General features: G+C 41.9%; 1 protein-coding gene across 2 annotated transcripts in view; it reads right to left on the reverse strand.

Moving 5' to 3' along the window:
• ABHD12 (abhydrolase domain containing 12, lysophospholipase) overlaps positions 1-17,758 on the reverse strand; it is a 33,504-nt gene extending 15,746 nt beyond the window's left edge. The window contains exons 1-4 of one of the 2 annotated variants that reach the window (XM_028725004.2): positions 17,424-17,758; positions 3,096-3,220; positions 2,091-2,196; positions 308-427 (exon numbers count right to left, since the gene is read on the reverse strand). In XM_028725004.2, the coding sequence (XP_028580837.1) occupies positions 308-427; positions 2,091-2,196; positions 3,096-3,220; positions 17,424-17,617 (545 nt within the window). In that variant the 5' untranslated portion in view covers positions 17,618-17,758. Of the gene's footprint in view, positions 1-307; positions 428-2,090; positions 2,197-3,095; positions 3,221-16,911; positions 17,206-17,423 lie in introns of those variants that run through there. The other variant, XM_028725005.2, reaches the window with a different exon arrangement.
• Positions 17,759-18,243: the final 485 nt, after the last annotated feature.

Genomic DNA, 18,243 nt, shown 5'->3' on the forward strand with positions numbered 1-18,243 from the left:
GAGGACTTTTTTTCTTTTAAAGACTAGCTAGTTGAGAATGATTCAGTCAAATTAGCACACTGAAGCTGAATGTAATATTTAATGCATGCAAAAACTGCAATCCTATATCCAGTTAACTAAGAATAAGCCCCACTGAATTAAATAGAACATCTCAGTGGAAATGAATAAGATTGTGTTGTAAGGAACTGCAGGTCAAAGGTGAGCTTGCCTTGCCCTGCCCAGTGACATGGCTGGCCCTCACCCAATCTAAACCAAAAGAAACAACAGGTTATCCTCCTTCTCACCCCTTCATTTATCTCTCTCTTACCTAGTCCCTGCATTTCCATGTAAGTAAAGGATCACAGGGTGACTGGAACCCAAAGCATCCTCATACCACAGTTGGTCCTTGCCTTGAGCATCTTTCCATACAGCTGTGGGAACCGTGTGCCTGGAAGGAAATGGAAAATCAGGGGAAAACTGTGACCCACCCAGGGCGCAAGTCTGGGCAGTATGTACTGAGGTCCTGGACTTTCCAGGGTTAAAACAATGTTTAAACTTTAACTGTGGTTTTACGTGACATGTTGACCAAGCCAAAACATCTACATACAGGTCAAGTTGAACTAGACATTATACAAGGTGGGGGAGTGAACTAGACATTGGGCTGCAGCAACCCCAGTTTCTTCGTAATGTGTTTTTCTGCCCTCGGTTTCTATGAGAGGTCAGGAAGAATGTGCCTGTTCTTCTAGGACAAGCCTTCCATGGTCAAGTGACCATATATGAACATACATGGTCAGCTCACTAGTCCATCTAGCCCAGTATTGGTTTGCTCTGCCTAGCAGCAGCTCTCAGACTGAAGTCCTTCCCAACTGCACCAACCTGAGATCCAATTTAAACTGGAGATGCTGGGGATGGATCCAAGATTATGCATGTGGGAGGCATGTGCTCTACTACTGAATTTTGACTTCCTATATAAGGAACAACCATCCTACCAGTTTCAGCTATAGAAATATTATTAATCATTTATTAGACTTATTAGTCCCTTGAATATTTAAAAACAGGTGACTATCTATTCAGATAGATTGTACATGTTCATATACAATTCATATACACCTACAATTCATATACACGTACACAGTAACAACCCTCCCTCAAGAACTACTGGAAGCTTTGGCAGCACACTAACAGCAAAACAAAGTAGTTTTGGGCTGCTCCAAATCACAAAAGTTTTAGTGCTGGCAGTTAATAGCTTTTCACTATAATGTGGGGCACATTGGTATCTGAAGTCTATAGTTGTATCACTCAGTGAGCAGTTATGGAAGTTCTCACAAAAGGAAAATGAAGAAACCAGACACAGCCAGAAAAACTTTGGCAGAGAATTTAAAACTGCTTGCTGCAAGAGATCTTACAACATGGTGATTTACCATCAATCAAATGCACCCACTCATATTAATCATGCACCTCAGGAAAAAAAGCAATGACACCAAAAGTCACTTGAGGCTTAAGTTTTTCTCCATGAACTAGGACAATACTTCTTCATTTCAGTTAAAAGATAAATCACCACTGAGTTTTGATTAACAATATTTCAGTTTTGTAAATTTTCATTTGTTTTGATTATTATAGCTCAACACAAAATCAATGAACTAAGTTGCTCTAGGTCTAGGAGCCAACACAGGCACTATTACAAAAAAAATAAAAAAAAAATTAAAAAAAATTAACAGAGCCAAGCTGCTCCAAGGCAATCACCTTTTCACCTTTTTAATTTATGCCCTGGAGGAATCCCACATCATGTTGATTCACTTTCTTAGGTCTTCTCTAAAGCATGACCTTAAATATTACAGAATTAAACTTTCAGCTTTGTATCACCAGTCTTCATTGCATTTTGGTCTAATTGCTCAATTTAGTTTAGCTGCAGCCCAGAGAACAGTGTATCTTTCAAAAGAAAACACTGCATTCCCAGCAGCAAATTATACACTCCCACACACAGAAAAAGCAACAATTGCAGGAGTTTGCATGGTGTTACTGAAATCTCTCTCAGCAAAAGGATCAAAAGCCTCTTTACATAGGCTAAAAAGGACTCCAGTGGATAATGGGAGTGGCAAAGCTTTCCTTACCAGACTCCAATTGTCACATCTTCTTCTGGTTGTAGGTAGTAGTTACAGGTGTGGTTCAGACCTTGGTCCTGAGGCTTTTTCAAGTCAATGAAGTAGGGTACTCTCACTGAGAAAGAAAATAAATATCAGTTTTACATTCCGTTTACCTACTGCTTGAGACCAAACACCCTTCACCAAAAAATAATTTTAATACAGAACCTCATAATGGTTATTGCACTAAAATTAAAATGCATTGGCAATGGCATTTTCAAATTTCATGAAAGAAGTGTACTTATTAACTGTAATGGTTTATTGTCAAAACAGATACCAAAGTGGCTGCCCTATCTCCAAGAATCAGAACAGATAATTTAAAAATATTATTTCAAAAATCCTGGAGACCTAAATTTGAAGGGCAGAATGGAGGACAGTTTGAAAGACAGTGCCACTAAGTGACAGTTTTCCCATACTGTATATAAAACATTTGAGAAAATTGACAGTGAGCTTTCTACTATCAGGCAGGCACAGATTTTAGAATATGATCATACCAAGCACAACATGGAAGATGTCACTAAAGAGAGCAGGCAGGGAACAATTGCTTTTTCACTAACTGGTACTAGAACATTCACTGCAGATGCTAACAAACAAACAAAATATCCAGGCAGCATCAAGCTTCTCCTCTATCAGCACTTCATGAGCAAGTAATGAAATACAGGCAGATGCTAACAAACATAGATCTTGGTATTCTTTTCTTTCTTTCTATCATTATATAAAATCTGACACTGGATTTTACTGCTGGGAACAGCAATCGAGAGAAAGTTGCATGTGACTATGCAAAATGATTGCAGATCCTAATTTTATATTCTCATATGCATATGATAGAAGAGTTATCATGAACACAAGTTGGAAATGCTAGAGCCTAGATGGTGTCTTTTGTATAAAAAACTAGGAACTTGTATATTAAAATGTCCACATGGTTTTAAGACACACAGAGAGAGGGTGGGGGAGAGTGAAAAGCAGGATTCTTACCAAAATTTAGGAAGACAAGCTTTGCCTGAATAGCGGGACAAAGTTTTACTAGAAATGGAATGGCTATGTACACTCCCAACAACCAGATTACTACCTTCCGCAATCGAAACCACATTCCATGTCTCCTGTAAAAGAGGAGGGGAAAATATAATTTCACACTACATTCAAGACACTTGTGAAGCAAGATCTACTCTGCCAGGAATATAGTGGGTACTATCATAGAACTGTAGAGTTGCCGCTGAAAGTTCAGGCTACTTCCATGCTCAAATACATAGCTATAGTCATCTGTTTTAAAACATGTATTGTTAACATTAATAGCTTCCCGTTTTTCTAAGCACAGCATAAACAGTTCCAGAGTTGAGGATACTTCTATTATTTATACACTGCCATCACTTTACGTGGCCCCTTGAAAAGAGTTGCACAGAGAGTTCTTGACCAGGAAGCTTAAAAATTACGCTGACAGGAGGATGCAGAAGGCAAGAGTAATAAGAGATGAAGGGAGGCGTCTCTTTAAAATGTAGGGGGGAAGCGAGAGAGATTTATTGATCTGTCAGTGTCATGATTTGCCCTGGTACTGTTACACACAAAGATTCATTGGGGGGAAACAGATATATCTGAGCTGCTTGTCAACTGTCTAGAAATGGAGCTTACTCATAAGTGTCAGTCTAATTACATTTGGGAAACTGTTCTGTCTTACTTTGGACTATTCTTAGCATAATTTCAGCATCATCCAGCTTTACGCACAGAACTAGAAAAGCAAAAACACCCTGTTATTACAATTACAAAAGGAGATAGAAGTCTGGAACAAGGACCTAAGGATATATGGGAATTTCCTCACAATCTAAGTTGCTAGTTTCCCGGTGTATTAGAATTTGCACTTAACTCATAAACTGGAATATCCAGCTTTGGGCACGCTAAAGAAAGTTAATTTGGTATTTCTTAACAGGTGAATTTGAAGCTGTGTATGGTTTTATTATCACCACTACTAAGACAGATATTAGTATAGATAGGAATAAACTAGCATAAGCTAATGAAGGTAACAACAGAAATGTCAACAGGCACCAATAAATACAATACACAGGCGAATGTACAAGAGTATGCCTGCTGGAATTATTTTTAAAACTTTTCTCCTTTGAAGGGTAAGACATCATGCAACATCACAAACATTTCTGGAAACTCCTCGCAGCTTCAAGGGCGAATTTTATTGCAGGATGGTGGCTACATGACAAATATATGCCCAAGGCCCTCTTATGCATCCCAAACTAGTTGCATAGTTCTTTAGCTTCAGGAAAAGAAAGCCATGGACAAGAGGCTTAGTCCACATTTTCCCATAGAGGAGTTGACTGCCAAAACACAGATGGATTTAAGAAGTCATGGATCTTCAGAGTCATCCCAAGACTTTAACCAGCAAGTGGGGGGGGGGGCCTTCTTTCTATATGGCGGCTGCAGTCTAACTTAGTTCATTGAAGCTTCTGTGAGCTTGCAAACAGACCTCGCAGCCAGAGGCATCTGAAGGTGTTTAAGGGAGAGGCCCAGAGTACTGTGTCTCAGTGTGCCTAGGACTAAGAGACATGGAGGGTGAGGAAGCTGCTGCAGACCTGCAACATCTGTGCCATGTTTTTCTGCCGGAGAACATGTAACAGTAACACAAGTATTTTAGTATTTTGTAAAATATCAGAAAGGGGAATGTTCAGGCAGGTAGAAAATACACAGAAAAGCATCATCAGAACTGAAGTGCAGGTTTGTTGCTAAAAAGCAGTCTTAAACCCATTTGATATCCTCTAATACAGGTAGGGGACGCGGGTGACGCTGTGGGTAAAACCTCAGCGCCTAGGGCTTGCCGATCGAAAGGTCGGCGGTTTGAATCCCCGCGGCGGGGTGCGCTCCTGTTGCTCGGTCCCAGCGCCTGCCAACCTAGCAGATCGAAAGCACTCCTGGGTGCAAGTAGATAAATAGGGACCGCTTACTAGCGGGAAGGTAAACGGCGTTTCCGTGTGCTGCGCTGGCTCACCAGATGCAGCTTGTCACGCTGGACACGTGACCCGGAAGTGTCTGCGGACAGCGCTGGCTCCCGGCCTATAGAGTGAGATGAGCGCACAACCCTAGAGTCTGTCAAGACTGGCCCGTACAGGCAGGGGTAGCTTTACCTTTACCTTTAATACAGGTATGCTTGTCCCCCTTATATCACAGGTGGGGAATCTTTTTTCAGCCGAGAGCTGCATTCTCTTCCAGGCAATTGTCAGGAGATGACATGCCAATGCTAGGTGCGGCCAGAGCAACCAATGTAAATTTATCCTTGTACAGTAAGCTCATTTCTGCACACACCCTTTTCTATTGTCCATCCAGGCAATCACAAGCATTGTCCTAGTTCAAGGACATATTCCAGCCATTCAAGGAGGGTGGCAAAGCAGGGCTGGTGAGGGCCAAGTCCCAAGAATCAGACAAAGAGGCTTGGTGGGTTACAGGTGGCCCCCAGAGCCGAGGTTGCCCATGAGTGCCTTACATGCACCACACGTTCTGATTCTACTTCTAACCTATGGCAAGCATGTGGAGGAGCTCAAGAACCATCAAGCCTATAATAAATGACAGGACTGACCAGTTTTGCTCACCTGCAAGGATGGGCAAACCTGACAAAAACTCTTGTTAAATGGTGAACTGATCCCTAGCAGATATCACACAGCTCATTAACTCTAGAGATTCTTGTGGAACCAAGCGTTTAAAGAACTAGCATTTTACTAAGTCCAACTCCTACCTGCATGACTTGGGTGGTGTAGTACATTCCACTCATTGTGGTTTGTATATGAAGTTGCCTATCTGATCCCTGGTGTCATACAACCAGATGAAAACCTAGTTTCTTGATACTTGGGTCTTCCTATATGAGACCATTCCCAATTTGGCACTGTGTTTTGGAAACAGAACAATAAATCACAGTAGGAGTCATTAGAATCTAAACATGCAATCATGAATGACTGGGAAGGTAATGGGTTTTGGGGTGTGGATTTTTGCATTTTGTTTTTGTTTTGGGGACAATTCCTCTATAGAAAAGCCCAGGGGTTCCCAACTGTTTTTGGGTCCAGGCGTCCATTTGGATATCTAAGCAACTGTCGTGGGCACCACAAAAGGCCCATTTCTCAGACAAAACCTGGTGGGTGCATGTGCCTGTTTCCAGGAAGGAGCAGGGGCTCACAACCAAAGTAGAAGGATTGAACTCCCCCACTCATCAGCTGGGTTGCTAACACAATGAATTGGTGGGTGTGGGAGAACTATGTACATCACTTTCAACTCCTTGAAGGAAAAGGAAGATATAGTTCAAATATTATATGCTTTGTTGAACGGTTTCAAAAGCATTCAAACGGTATTTATAAACAATAATTCCTAAAACTTACAATAATACCATCTTAAAGATTGAATTTTTAGCTCCTCCAAAGAAAGGTTATAGCGAAACGGACACACTTTCAGGGGCACAATCCCCTGAGAGGCAGGATCTGACAGATTCTGATTTTCAAGGAGACCACCACTGGGTAATTGTTATCTTATTAGCAGGTAGAGGCACCTAGACTCATCATGAAAGGAGAGAATGGAAGACAGCACAACGTAACCCTCCCCACCAGTTCATGTACTGTATTCCTAAAGATTTGGATTACCTTCCTCACCAGACTTCTGCTTTCTTAAAAAACAACCTTCCAGGCTTCTCTTCCTCTCCCCCTTCCAAAATTCCTTTATATAACCCACACCTTCCCCAGCTGCAGTCCATTTACTTTAATTGCAGGTTGGACTACTCGTGAGTAAGCAAATGCTGTGGCAGCTTCTTCTTTCCTTCACCCACAGAAACCTTTTTCTGGGCTGCCTCATCTAATTATTGCAAGCAGTAACCATTAATGCAACATATTTGCTAAATTACCAGGGCAGTACCTGTTTAAAAATGGATCCAGGACAGATTCAGTATCATTGTTCATCCAGAACCAGAACCACTACTATGTTGCTGCTGGGTTTTTATTATTATTAATTATTATTATTATTATTACTACTACTGGCATGAACAGAGAGTATGACTGAAGTCTCTTTCATAGAACTTCTTTTTAAACAGAATAGGGAATCAGATCTTAATCTATTTTCCCCTGGAGAAAAGTACTGCAATAGAGCAAACAGTTCCTTTTCTGATTGTGCAACAGTTGCAAGAAGTTTTAAAAACTGGCTTATTTTAGATTTGCCCAAGCTACATTATTAAGAGCACAGTCATGAGACAAATTCACTTACTGAAAAGTTAGCTTGTTGTTGTTTTTAACAATTGCATTCTATGTAACAAATGGAATAATTCACAAAGGAGGAGATTGGGGAAAAACAGGAAGAGAAACCAGTCACAGTCATATGACTACCAGCGCAGCTTTGTTGCTCAAGCAGTTTGCAGATAAGGGCTCATGCTTCTATTAAGTATTTGCAGACATTTCTGCTGAAGTACAAAACCAGCTAGAAATAGGTTTTCGTTTACAAGCTGCTTCTGTGATAGAGGCTCAAGATAAAGATAACTTTCAGTTTAGTGCAAAAATGTGGAAATAGGGGCAAAAAGGCTTCTCCTCAGTAATTCAACCTTTGAAATATTTTTCAACCTACTGTAAAAGTTAATGTGTCCACTAAGAATGCAATCTATAATGCACATGCTATACTTCCCTTATTGTTGCAGCCTGCCGGTTGTAAAAAATACTGACTTAGCAGGATTTGGGGTTCTTCTGCAATTGCATCTTATGACTCCGTTACCTTTAGTCTCTATAAGCTATATTTATTGGTCACTTTTTTACTAAGGTAACTCAAAGTAACTTACAATGCATAACACACATATACATTAACACCAGCATGAAAGAAAACCAAAGAAAAATCTAAAAGAGAATTCTATTTTTAAAAGGCAGGATTAAAACATCCCACCCACACAAGGATGCTACAGATAATTAAGAGCCAAGGCACTGGATAAAAATAAATGCTTTTTCCTGATGCCTAAAGCTATGTAATGATGGTGCCAGGTAAGCCTCCATTGAGAAAGCATTGCACAAGAGAGGAGCCACCACAGAAAAGGAATTTTCTTGTGTTGCCACCCTCCAAACCTCTCAAAGGGGCACACAAAGGAGGACCTCAGATGATAACTGCAAGGCCTGGGTCAGTTCATATGGGGAAAGGCAGTCTTTAAGGTATTGGGGTCCTGAACCACGTGAGGCTTTATAGGTCAAAATCAGCACATTAAATTGGGCCCAGAAACTAATTGGTAGCCAGTATAGTCAGACTAGGATTGGTGTTATGTGCTCTGACCATCTTGCCCTGATGAGCAACCTGCCCACCGAATTCTGCAACAACTGCAGTTTGCAAATTGCCTTCAAAGGCATCGCCTTATGTAAGTTATTGCAGTAATCCGACCTAAAGGTTACCAGAGCATAAACAGAAGTCAGGCTATCCCTGTCCAGATAGGGATGTAGCTGGACCACCAGCTAAAACTGATGAAAGGCACACCGTGACAAAGAGAGCACCAGAGCCTCAAGCAACAGGGATGGCTCCAGGAGTACCTCTAAGCTATGTATCTGCTCTTTCAGAACGACTAACCCCATCAAGAACAGGGAACTGGAGGGTAGGACCCAAACCAATGGCTTCAAGTTTACAAGAAAGGAGATACTGACTAAACATCAGGAAGAACTTTCTGACCATAAGAGCTGTTTAACAATGAAACGGACTCCCTCAGGAAGTTGTAGTCTATCTGAGAGCCAGTGTGGTGTAGTGGTTAAGAGCGGTAGTCTCGTAATCTGGGGAACCGGGTTCGCGTCTCCGCTCCTCCACATGCAGCTGCTGGGTGACCTTGGGCTAGTCACATTTCTTTGAAGTCTCTCAGCCCCACTCACCTCACAGAGTGTTTGTTGTGGGGGAGGAAGGGAAAGGAGAATGTTAGCTGCTTTGAAACTCCTTAAAGGGAGTGAAAGGCGGGATATCAAATCCAAACTCTTCTTCTTCTTCTTCCTTCCTTGGAGGTTTATAAGCAGAAGCTGGATGGCCATCTGTCATGGATGCTTTAGTTGAGATTCCTGCATGGTAGGGGGGCTGAACTAGATGAACCTCAGGGACCCTTCCAACTCTACAGATCTATGGTACCATGAGTCTACCTCCCATCCACCCAGTCTCGGAAACCACCCACTAACAGTGTCTCAGTCTTAGCTGAATTGAGTTTCAGTTTATTGACTCTCATGTAGTCCATAATTGAGGAAATACATTGGTCCCCCACCACACCTGCTGTACATTTTAGAGCAATTAATTCATATAATGAAGATTCTCTCTTGCACACAAACACAGGTGAATTACTCGTCCTAAGAGACTACTGAATGTCAAATCTATTAGGCATTGTTAATAACAAAGTAAATACAATATACAGATTCTGAATAAACCAGGAGTTCGTACTCACTATTAGTTTACAACACAGCATTTTACCCTTAAACTATGCTTAAAGTCATAGCTCAGCAGTGCAGAGCAAACTCCTTTGTATATAGACTCTCACTTGCTTTTCCAGTTAAGTGTTTCCATATTGCGAGAACTGCTGCCAGAGAGAATAAATACATAGTGTTACGGAATGGAAGTCAGTATAAATCAACTTTATATGTATATATTCAGATCAGGCAGAATTTTAAATAGCGTGTTAAGCACATGCTCTGCAGCATCACAACTACACACACAAACATACACTATTCCTATTCAATTATTATTTGTTTCTTTTCTGAGGGCACAACCCAAATGGTGACAAAAAGATTTCTCACTACTGAGATGAGAACTGCCTAACCTAAGCCAGCCATCACCATCACCCTGATCTCTCACAATCTTCCACTGGCTCCATGAAGTAATAAAGAGATGGGACAAGAACCATAGCGCCATAGGCAATTATATAAAACGACCTGGTTGTGTATTCATATTAATTTCTATTTGTCATTGGACTCTAGCCCGAGATGACTGTCTGTTGTACACCAACCTACCTACCTCTGACCCCAGTTTCCAGGTTACCGAGTCCTAGACTTTGACTGACTCATCCTACAGCTTCATCAACTATCATTACCTTCTAGTATTTAACACCCACTCCCAATTATGATTTGAATCTTATTTCATAGCTAATAATCAACCTTTTGCCTTGTGACTCAGACCTAAACCTTGGTCTTGTGCCAGACAGATAAGCCATCTCTTATAGATCAGCAGTCAGGCATGCCAATCTGTCAAAACCACAGAGAACTTAAGACCTAAAGGACACCTTTAGGGCAAACTAGCCTGTAACACATACTAGTCCACAAACACCTATATTAGTCAGTATGACCTAAAAGAGAAAGGGTGCCAGCCATTTTAACAGTTCTCTGCCTAAACTTTGGCCCCAGAGGAACCTAAGAATTGGCTCCAAGCAATGGGGTGCACGGGGTGAGCTCCCGTTGCTCGGTCCCAGCTCCTGCCAACCTAGCAGTTCGAAAGCACGTCAAAGTGCAAGTATATAAATAGGTACCACTCCTGCGGGAAGGTAAACAGCGTTTTCGTGCGCTGCTCTGGTTCGCTGGTCATGCTGGCCACATGCCCTGGAAGCTGTACGCTGGCTCCCTTGGCCAATAAAGCGAGGTGAGCGCCGCAACCCCAGTCGTCCGCGGCTGGACCTAATGGTCAGGGGTCCCTTTACCTTTATGCATTACCAAAATGCATCTGAGATGCCAAAGTGGGCTTTGATGAAGAACAGCTGACTCCCCCCATTACCACTTTCTGGCCCAAACAGGGTATGCACCCTTAAAATCCAATTTCCGACCCCAAAGATCCATTTGGGGAATGAATTTGGCCCACTTTTGCTGCTAAAAGATCATAAATGAAGGAGGAATTGGGCTCTCCTGTGCTTTTGTGCATCTGTTACTGATGATTAGCTCAGTATCATCTGCCTGACTGGAAGTGGCTCTCTGGGGTCTCAGATAAGTGTTTCCATCAGCCTTGATACTAGGGATTGAACCTGCGAACTCCTGCATGCAAAGCATGCTGCCCTGCAAGACACCTATTATCTCTGTTCCAAACAACAATTGCTTTAGCTATTTAAAGCCCTTTGCACAAACACTGAATAATTACTCCCAATGGTGGTAGCAACTATGACACTTTGGGGATGGAGAAACAGAGACTGTAGGGAATAGTTTAAGATTTATTTTTCCTTTTGGCTCATCTTCAGCAGCCAAAGGACTTTGTTGTCTCGTCTTTGTGTGTCCACAAGTCAAAACAGTGCAAAATGAAGACTCAGCATCTAGATTTTCTTAATTGCATGTAAACCCTGTAGAAATAATAAAACAAAGTAACGTTTGGGCATTTCTTAACTGCATGTAAACAAAAATATTAGTGTTATTGCTACAGACGACAATTTACAGAACAACATAAGCAAGAAGTAGGGCCTCTCAAGGAACTCCCAAGGGAAAAACAAAGAGAGGAGAATGAGAGGCCAGGGTAGTAAAACATAAATAGATGTAGATGAAGTTAGACATACTTGGGTTTCATTTGGGGGGGGGGGGAGAAATAAGGGTTATGAAAAGGCTTTGCAGATAAAGGTAAATTTCAAAGAAGGATTTGAAAGAATTTATGACTAAGACAGACTGAACCATTTTAGAAAGTAGGAGATTAAGTTTGGATTGCAGAGGATAGGAGCGCGATGGCCCTCTCATTTGCCTAGCTAGGAATGCTCATGAAGTTCCCTTGGCAATCAGTATCTTAACTGCAACAGTATCATTTAAAAGCTTGATTTTTTTAGGATGATGATGATAATGTCCTATAAGTAACACAGAGATTTTGGAGGGGGAAAACCCACTTCCAGACACAGTACACAACATGTTCATGTGTGGTCAAGAAACGTAGTAAAAAAAGGAACACTCAGAATACAAAACGATAGAAACAAAGAAGTATTGAAAAACAGATATATATACACACCCTCAGTGTCATTTTGGGGGGGAAACTCCATCTATATCATAGAAACAAGTTTTATTTTGACCTCCTAAAGTAATAAAATAAATAGGGCTTACTGTAACCTCATCTCAAGCATATCAAATTTGCTTCCTTTATTTCACTCTGAACTATAAAGCTGATCAAGCTGTATTGCCAGCTACATGAACACGTTAACAGTATATTTTTGGAGGACAAAGTAAACAAAAGACATGACCAAAAACAGGCTACATACATAACTGATGCATCTACATGATAGAAAGGACCTTGTAGATTTCATAGTAAGTATCCAGTCTTCATGACTGGGAAATTAAAAATGTGACAGCAAAACATACTAAAGGATATGAAGGCAACTGGAACGATTAAAAGTCCATGGTTTTTGTAGCTAATGATTTAAGAGCCTGCTGATTTTTCAAAAGGCTGGCTCAAGTTTCTCATATGAGGAAAATATCTAAATAAAATATTGTAAGAAGCAACACCTCTGCCAACTGTAGTTTGTCATCATCAAGTTGATAAGATTTTTGTAAATTGCAGAAGTTAGCTACAAGTAATGCATACAAAGCTGTGCCCGACATAGTATATTATTCCAGATATGGTCCTCAGTACCAAACATATTTTCCTCCTCTCCTACATTACAACAAGGGGGGGGGGATGACACAGAGAAATAGTCCTCACAGAAGCACAGGAAAGCCCAAGTTTCTTAGAAAAATATGCAGTTAACAAGTAGCCTACGAAGAGGAGGTGGAAAGGCTTGAGGGCAAACACCAGCAGCATTCTGAATGACTTTTATATCTTGTAAAAATCAAGTTTCAAATACTGTGCCAGATCATTACTGTGGTTGATTTCAAAGTCATTCATTCAGTAATCCTAACACTACGCATGCATTTGTTTATACATTTGTTTTTCCAGCAGCAGGTTCAGCTATGATGAGAGTACTGGACTTCTTAAGAAAGTTTTCCACTATAGATTGCATGAAAAAGATCACATATGTATTTTTTTTAATGCCCTCTGTACTTCACTGTCAGACAATGAAAAAGTACACACAAGTAAGCTATAGAAGGCTAAGTACAGAGACAATTCAAGCTACTTAATGGCTGTCTCTACACAAAACTAAATAATGGTTTTGCGTTCAGAGAACAAGCTTCAATGAGTCTTGGGACAGTACTCTCTTCTCCTCCTCCAGTATAGTTTCAAGATCAGAAGCTTCTGCTTCCTTTTTAGATTAACCAGCAGTTCATTGTGTTGCCCAAACCCTAAATGGTGGCTAATTTTAACTATGGCAGGTTGAAATAAGCAAGCTTCATAAATTACAGTTTGGCGCTAGCTTTTTGAACCAGTTTATTCGGGTTCAAATAACACAGAGGTTGTAGGAAGTCATCCTCATAGATACACCAGAGGAAGAGGGGAGAGCAAACAAGTCTAAGGCTCTTTGTGGCTTTTTCTCGTAACACTAAACTATGGTTTAGCATTACATCCAAACCACCCCATTATTTATACTGATGCCAAACTCTGATCAGTGTCAGACTGAGATAATGAGACTCAAAAGTAAGATAGTTTAACAAGGTTGATTGGCAAATAATGTATAGAAAGCTCAATGGTACAAAGGGAATGTAAAATAACCAAAACAAGTTACCGTACATCTCCAGTAGAAAACTCTCCCAAGACTTTACTGATTTACCGAAGCATGTGAAGCACATGCTTCACAAACATTTTAAAGCCCAGATTCCATTTCCTGTTAAAGTTCCACAGAAAGCATCTCTGAAAGAGAATTCTGACACTGCTTTTAAGAGTAGACATTGGTGGACTAATGGATTGACTCTGATAAAGCAATTTATATATATCTAGATTTTAAAAATGGTTGAACCTCCACTCATTTTAAAGAATACTATCTTATTGCACAGGGAAAGCTCCAAGATGTCTTCCAAGGACTAAATGAGGCAAAACTATATTCACTTTTCAGGATTACACATAAGCCTGTGCACCAATTTATAGAAGCAGGAAAGGTTCACCAAACAATTTCAAAATCAAGTTGAAATAAACTGGTCTCAAAATTAAAAATCCAGAAAGGGAAAACTTTGAGGGAATATTTAAATCTTGTTTTTATTTAGCAAAGGTAATATTATAAATATTATAAATAAATAAAATATTTATGGTGTTTCTGCTTTAAGTACTCATTGTTAACAATGCCTGAACTCAAAGAGGAATTGAAACAGAAAATTTACAACAGCATAATGAATTACATTCATACCAGAAGCAAAGAAACCTTAGGACAACTTGATAAACGTAAAGGAAGCCTGAGAGAATTGTCCTGAAACAGCTCTGAAATTGTCAGTTATTAAAGGCACTTTTAACCCATGCTTCATCAAAAATGATGAAAGGGTAAGAACATTCACAAGACCAATTTAAAATAATAAAAACTACAAATCAACACAACCACAAGAAATGCTAAAAATACAAAATTAAAGTTTAACCTGTCCATCCAACACACACTCTAATGACCTACAAATGCAAACATGAGACTCTTTAGTAGGTAGAAAAATGCTAAATGTGTTGGCACCAGGAATTATTTCACTGGAAGGGCACTCCACAATCAGGTACCAACAGATTAGGCCCTTCTGTGCATCACCACATATTGTGCACCTGCCACTGGTGGATCCCAGAAAAATGACTCCTCCACAGATTATGACTCTTTTGTACATGTATGAAGTTTATAATCCTATGTGACTGAGAAGTAGGTTCTGTTGAACTCAGTGCTGCTTACTTCCAAGTAAACATGCAGTGGATTGCACCCTATGTTCTTCAAGTGCTTATTGAGTGATAATTTCATTTGTTGAGAAGTGATCTTTGTGAGAGAAATTCTTGGATTTCCCCACACACATTTATTTGATAGAGATCAATTGTGATGAAGTGATGGATCTGACATGCAGACACCCAGGCTCATTCCTTGCTAAACTCTGAAGTTTGCTACATGGCCTGACCAGTCCTTAAACTAACCTTGTTGACAGGTTGCTGTGAGAATTAAAAACAAAGATAATCACCACCAAGTTCTAGAGCACTTATAAATTGCAGTGTGTATAAATTGCAGGGAAGAGGTGGTCAAAAACTGATGACAGTGTAGAGAGGACTAGTCAGCTAGCTGCAGAGGAAAAGATGAAATGAGAAAACATTTGCTAATATGATGCTGAACAGGGGCTTTGGCTTTGTACACATTAGCAACATAAAACAAAGCTAGATCATTATTTTTCTCAATCCAGATCAAAGCTGGTTTGGGGGAAAATAACTCAAAACATAGTTTTACATAAGAAACAACAGAATAGATGTGGATTGTGGCTAACGTGTGTACACTGCTTCCCAAACAGCAGTGGGAGTGTGTGGGATGCAGAATAAACAGGATTGTGGAGACAGCTATATTATTATTTAACCACAACTACTCCCATGCATGGGGTTTGTGAGGCAACATCTTCAAACTAATGTACACTCTGGTGGCACCAGAGATTCCGTTGAGGACTGCAACTAAAATAGGACATGCTCAGAGGACACCTTACATTTTATATTTATTTGAGATTTAATTAATCTTTTCTACTTTAAATCTACCGTCAGAGATTATTGATTAATGGTTACTTGAGATTTGAAGGCTTGGAAGGTCAGTGATCACAGCTGTGAATTCACCATGCCTAATTACTTGCAGCAAGTCCCAGCAACCACAATAAGGTAAAGGTAAAGGGACCCCAGACCATTAGGTCCAGTCGCGGACGTCTCTGGGGTTGCAGCGCTCATCTCGCTTTATTGGCCGAGGGAGCCGGCGTACAGCTTCCGGGTCATGTGGCTAGCATGACTAAGCTGCTTCTGGAGAACCAGAGCAGCGCACGGAAATGCCGTTTACCTTCCGGCAAGAGCGGTACCTATTTATCTACTAGCACTTGTCTGATTGGCAAGCCCTAGTCCCTTGTCCCTCCTAACCACAATAAGACTTTCTACCAAATAAACATGCATGGGATTAATATGAAGGTCTCATAGTGTGCTGACCTCCAGCACCTCCACCCCTTTAATAAAGGTGACAAAGAGGAGAAGCACAGATTATATAAACAGTGGTACCTCGGGTTAAGAACTTAATTCGTTCTGGAGGTCCATTCTTAACCTGAAACTGTTCTTAACCTGAAGCACCACTTTAGCTAATGGGGCCTCCCGCTGCCGCCGCACCACGATTTCTGTTCTCATTCTGAAGCAAAGTTCTTAACCCGAGGTAATATTTCTGGGTCAGTGGAGTCTGTAACCTGAAGTGCCTGTGTAACCTGAAGCGTATGTAACCCGAGGTACCACTGTATTGTCTTCTAAACTGGTAATGTGTACAAAGGCAAAGTCCCTTTCCAGCAGTATAACAGGCAAGCATTTTCTCATTTAATCTCTTCCTCTGCTGCAAGCTGACTGGTACTCCACTCATTCATCAGTCTCTGACCACCCTCACCCCCATCATTTACTATTCTCTAACACTTTGCAATTTAAAATACGGAACGGGAAAAGAAAAAACGATTGTGTGCGTTTTAAAATATGCGTTGTTGACAAGCTGAGTCAGGATGCAAGGAGGAGGGGGAGGGAGGAAGGAAAACCTCCCCCTATCCTCCCATTGGTCAAGGGCACATAGTTTTCAATATTTTTCGGGGGTGGGGGTGTGAAGATACAGTAGTTCATTCATAAAAGATGTGTAACCGATAACCCATTTTGCAGCAAAGCAAAATGCTTATAACTAAAGACAAACACCATTCGAGGTCGACTAAAACACCTCAGAGCTCTGTTTTTCAAAGCCATATCCAACCCCACCACCCCCACCCCACGAAAACATCCATCCTCCGCAAACCTGAATCGCCGTCCGGCTCTAACACACCCTCCTCTTGGCCTGCAGCCACACTCGGTGAACCCATTGCAGCAATAGGGGAGGGAACACCCAGCAGCGAAGGCCTCCGACCATTTCACGAGCAAACCAGACAGCCCCTTCAGGCAGGGGCTCATTCCGTCGCAAGGGCCGCCTTCGCCACACACACACACCCCCACTCCCGTAACCTAGAACAAAAAGGCGGACGGAGAAGAACACCGCCAAGGGCATTCCAGTATGACTCGCTCGGGGCTATGGCGGCTGGTGGCGGGGCTCAGGAGGGTTGCCATAGTAATGCCAGGCCCCCGTGTGAGGGTTTTTATGTGGGGGGGGGGGGAGAGAAGAGACGGCGGTTGAAAGGGTCAGAAGGCTCGGCGACGTCGAGCGGGCCGCCCGTTGCCATGGGAACGGGGAAGGCCGAGGCCGGGCTGGCGGTTGAAGAGAAGATGGAGGGGTTGCCATAGCGACGGGGGCCGGCGGGGGGGGGGTCGCCTCACCTGCCGAGCGTTCGCTTCATGCCAGAGTCGGCGGCGGGCCGGGAACTACCAGGCAGGCGCAGGCTCGGTCTCAAGCTGAAGCCCTTATCCGGCTGCTGGGAGGAGCAGGAGGAGGAAGACGCGGCAGCCGCTGCCGGAGCGGAGGAGGCGAAGCGCTCATGCTCCAAGGTGACGGACTCGTTCCGCTTTCTCATGCCGGCGGTGCGAAACGCGCGGGCGGTGCCAGCTCAAGCCGCTCCAGGGAAGACGCCTCCGTCCCGAAACCGACGCTGGCTTCCCCTACATTATGCCAAACACAGCCCAGCAACCGAAAGACTAGCGGCGCCTCTCTGGCGCCACCAATCAGAGGCGGCCTCGGCCCACCTGACCTCCCTACGCGCTTACGTCACAGGGAAGGGCAAACGCGACTGCCTCCTGGCCCCGCTTTCATTTTAAAAACATGGTATTGTTTTGCCCACAAAAAATATGGCTCCCGCGTCGTCGGATGCCCTCAGACATATCTGAGTACAGTACAGTGTTTGCAAACGCCTTTTCCTCTTCCCCGCCCCATTCTGCCCCGGCCATTTTGAATAAGGGCAACCGCGAAGTCACAAGCTTGCGGGCTGAACTGTTTGTCTTGCCTGAACTCTGGGCTTCCCATCTGACATTGCGGCATTTATATTATATTATATTATATTATATTATATTATATTATATTATATTATATTATATTATATTATATTATATTATATTATATTATATTATATTATATTATATTATATTATATTATTAGTTTATCAGACCTGTAGTCAGTCATCTACATGTTAGAGGCTACACTCTG

This window comes from Podarcis muralis, chromosome 3 (genome assembly GCF_964188315.1).
Source record: "Podarcis muralis chromosome 3, rPodMur119.hap1.1, whole genome shotgun sequence".
Taxonomy (NCBI): domain Eukaryota; kingdom Metazoa; phylum Chordata; class Lepidosauria; order Squamata; family Lacertidae; genus Podarcis; species Podarcis muralis.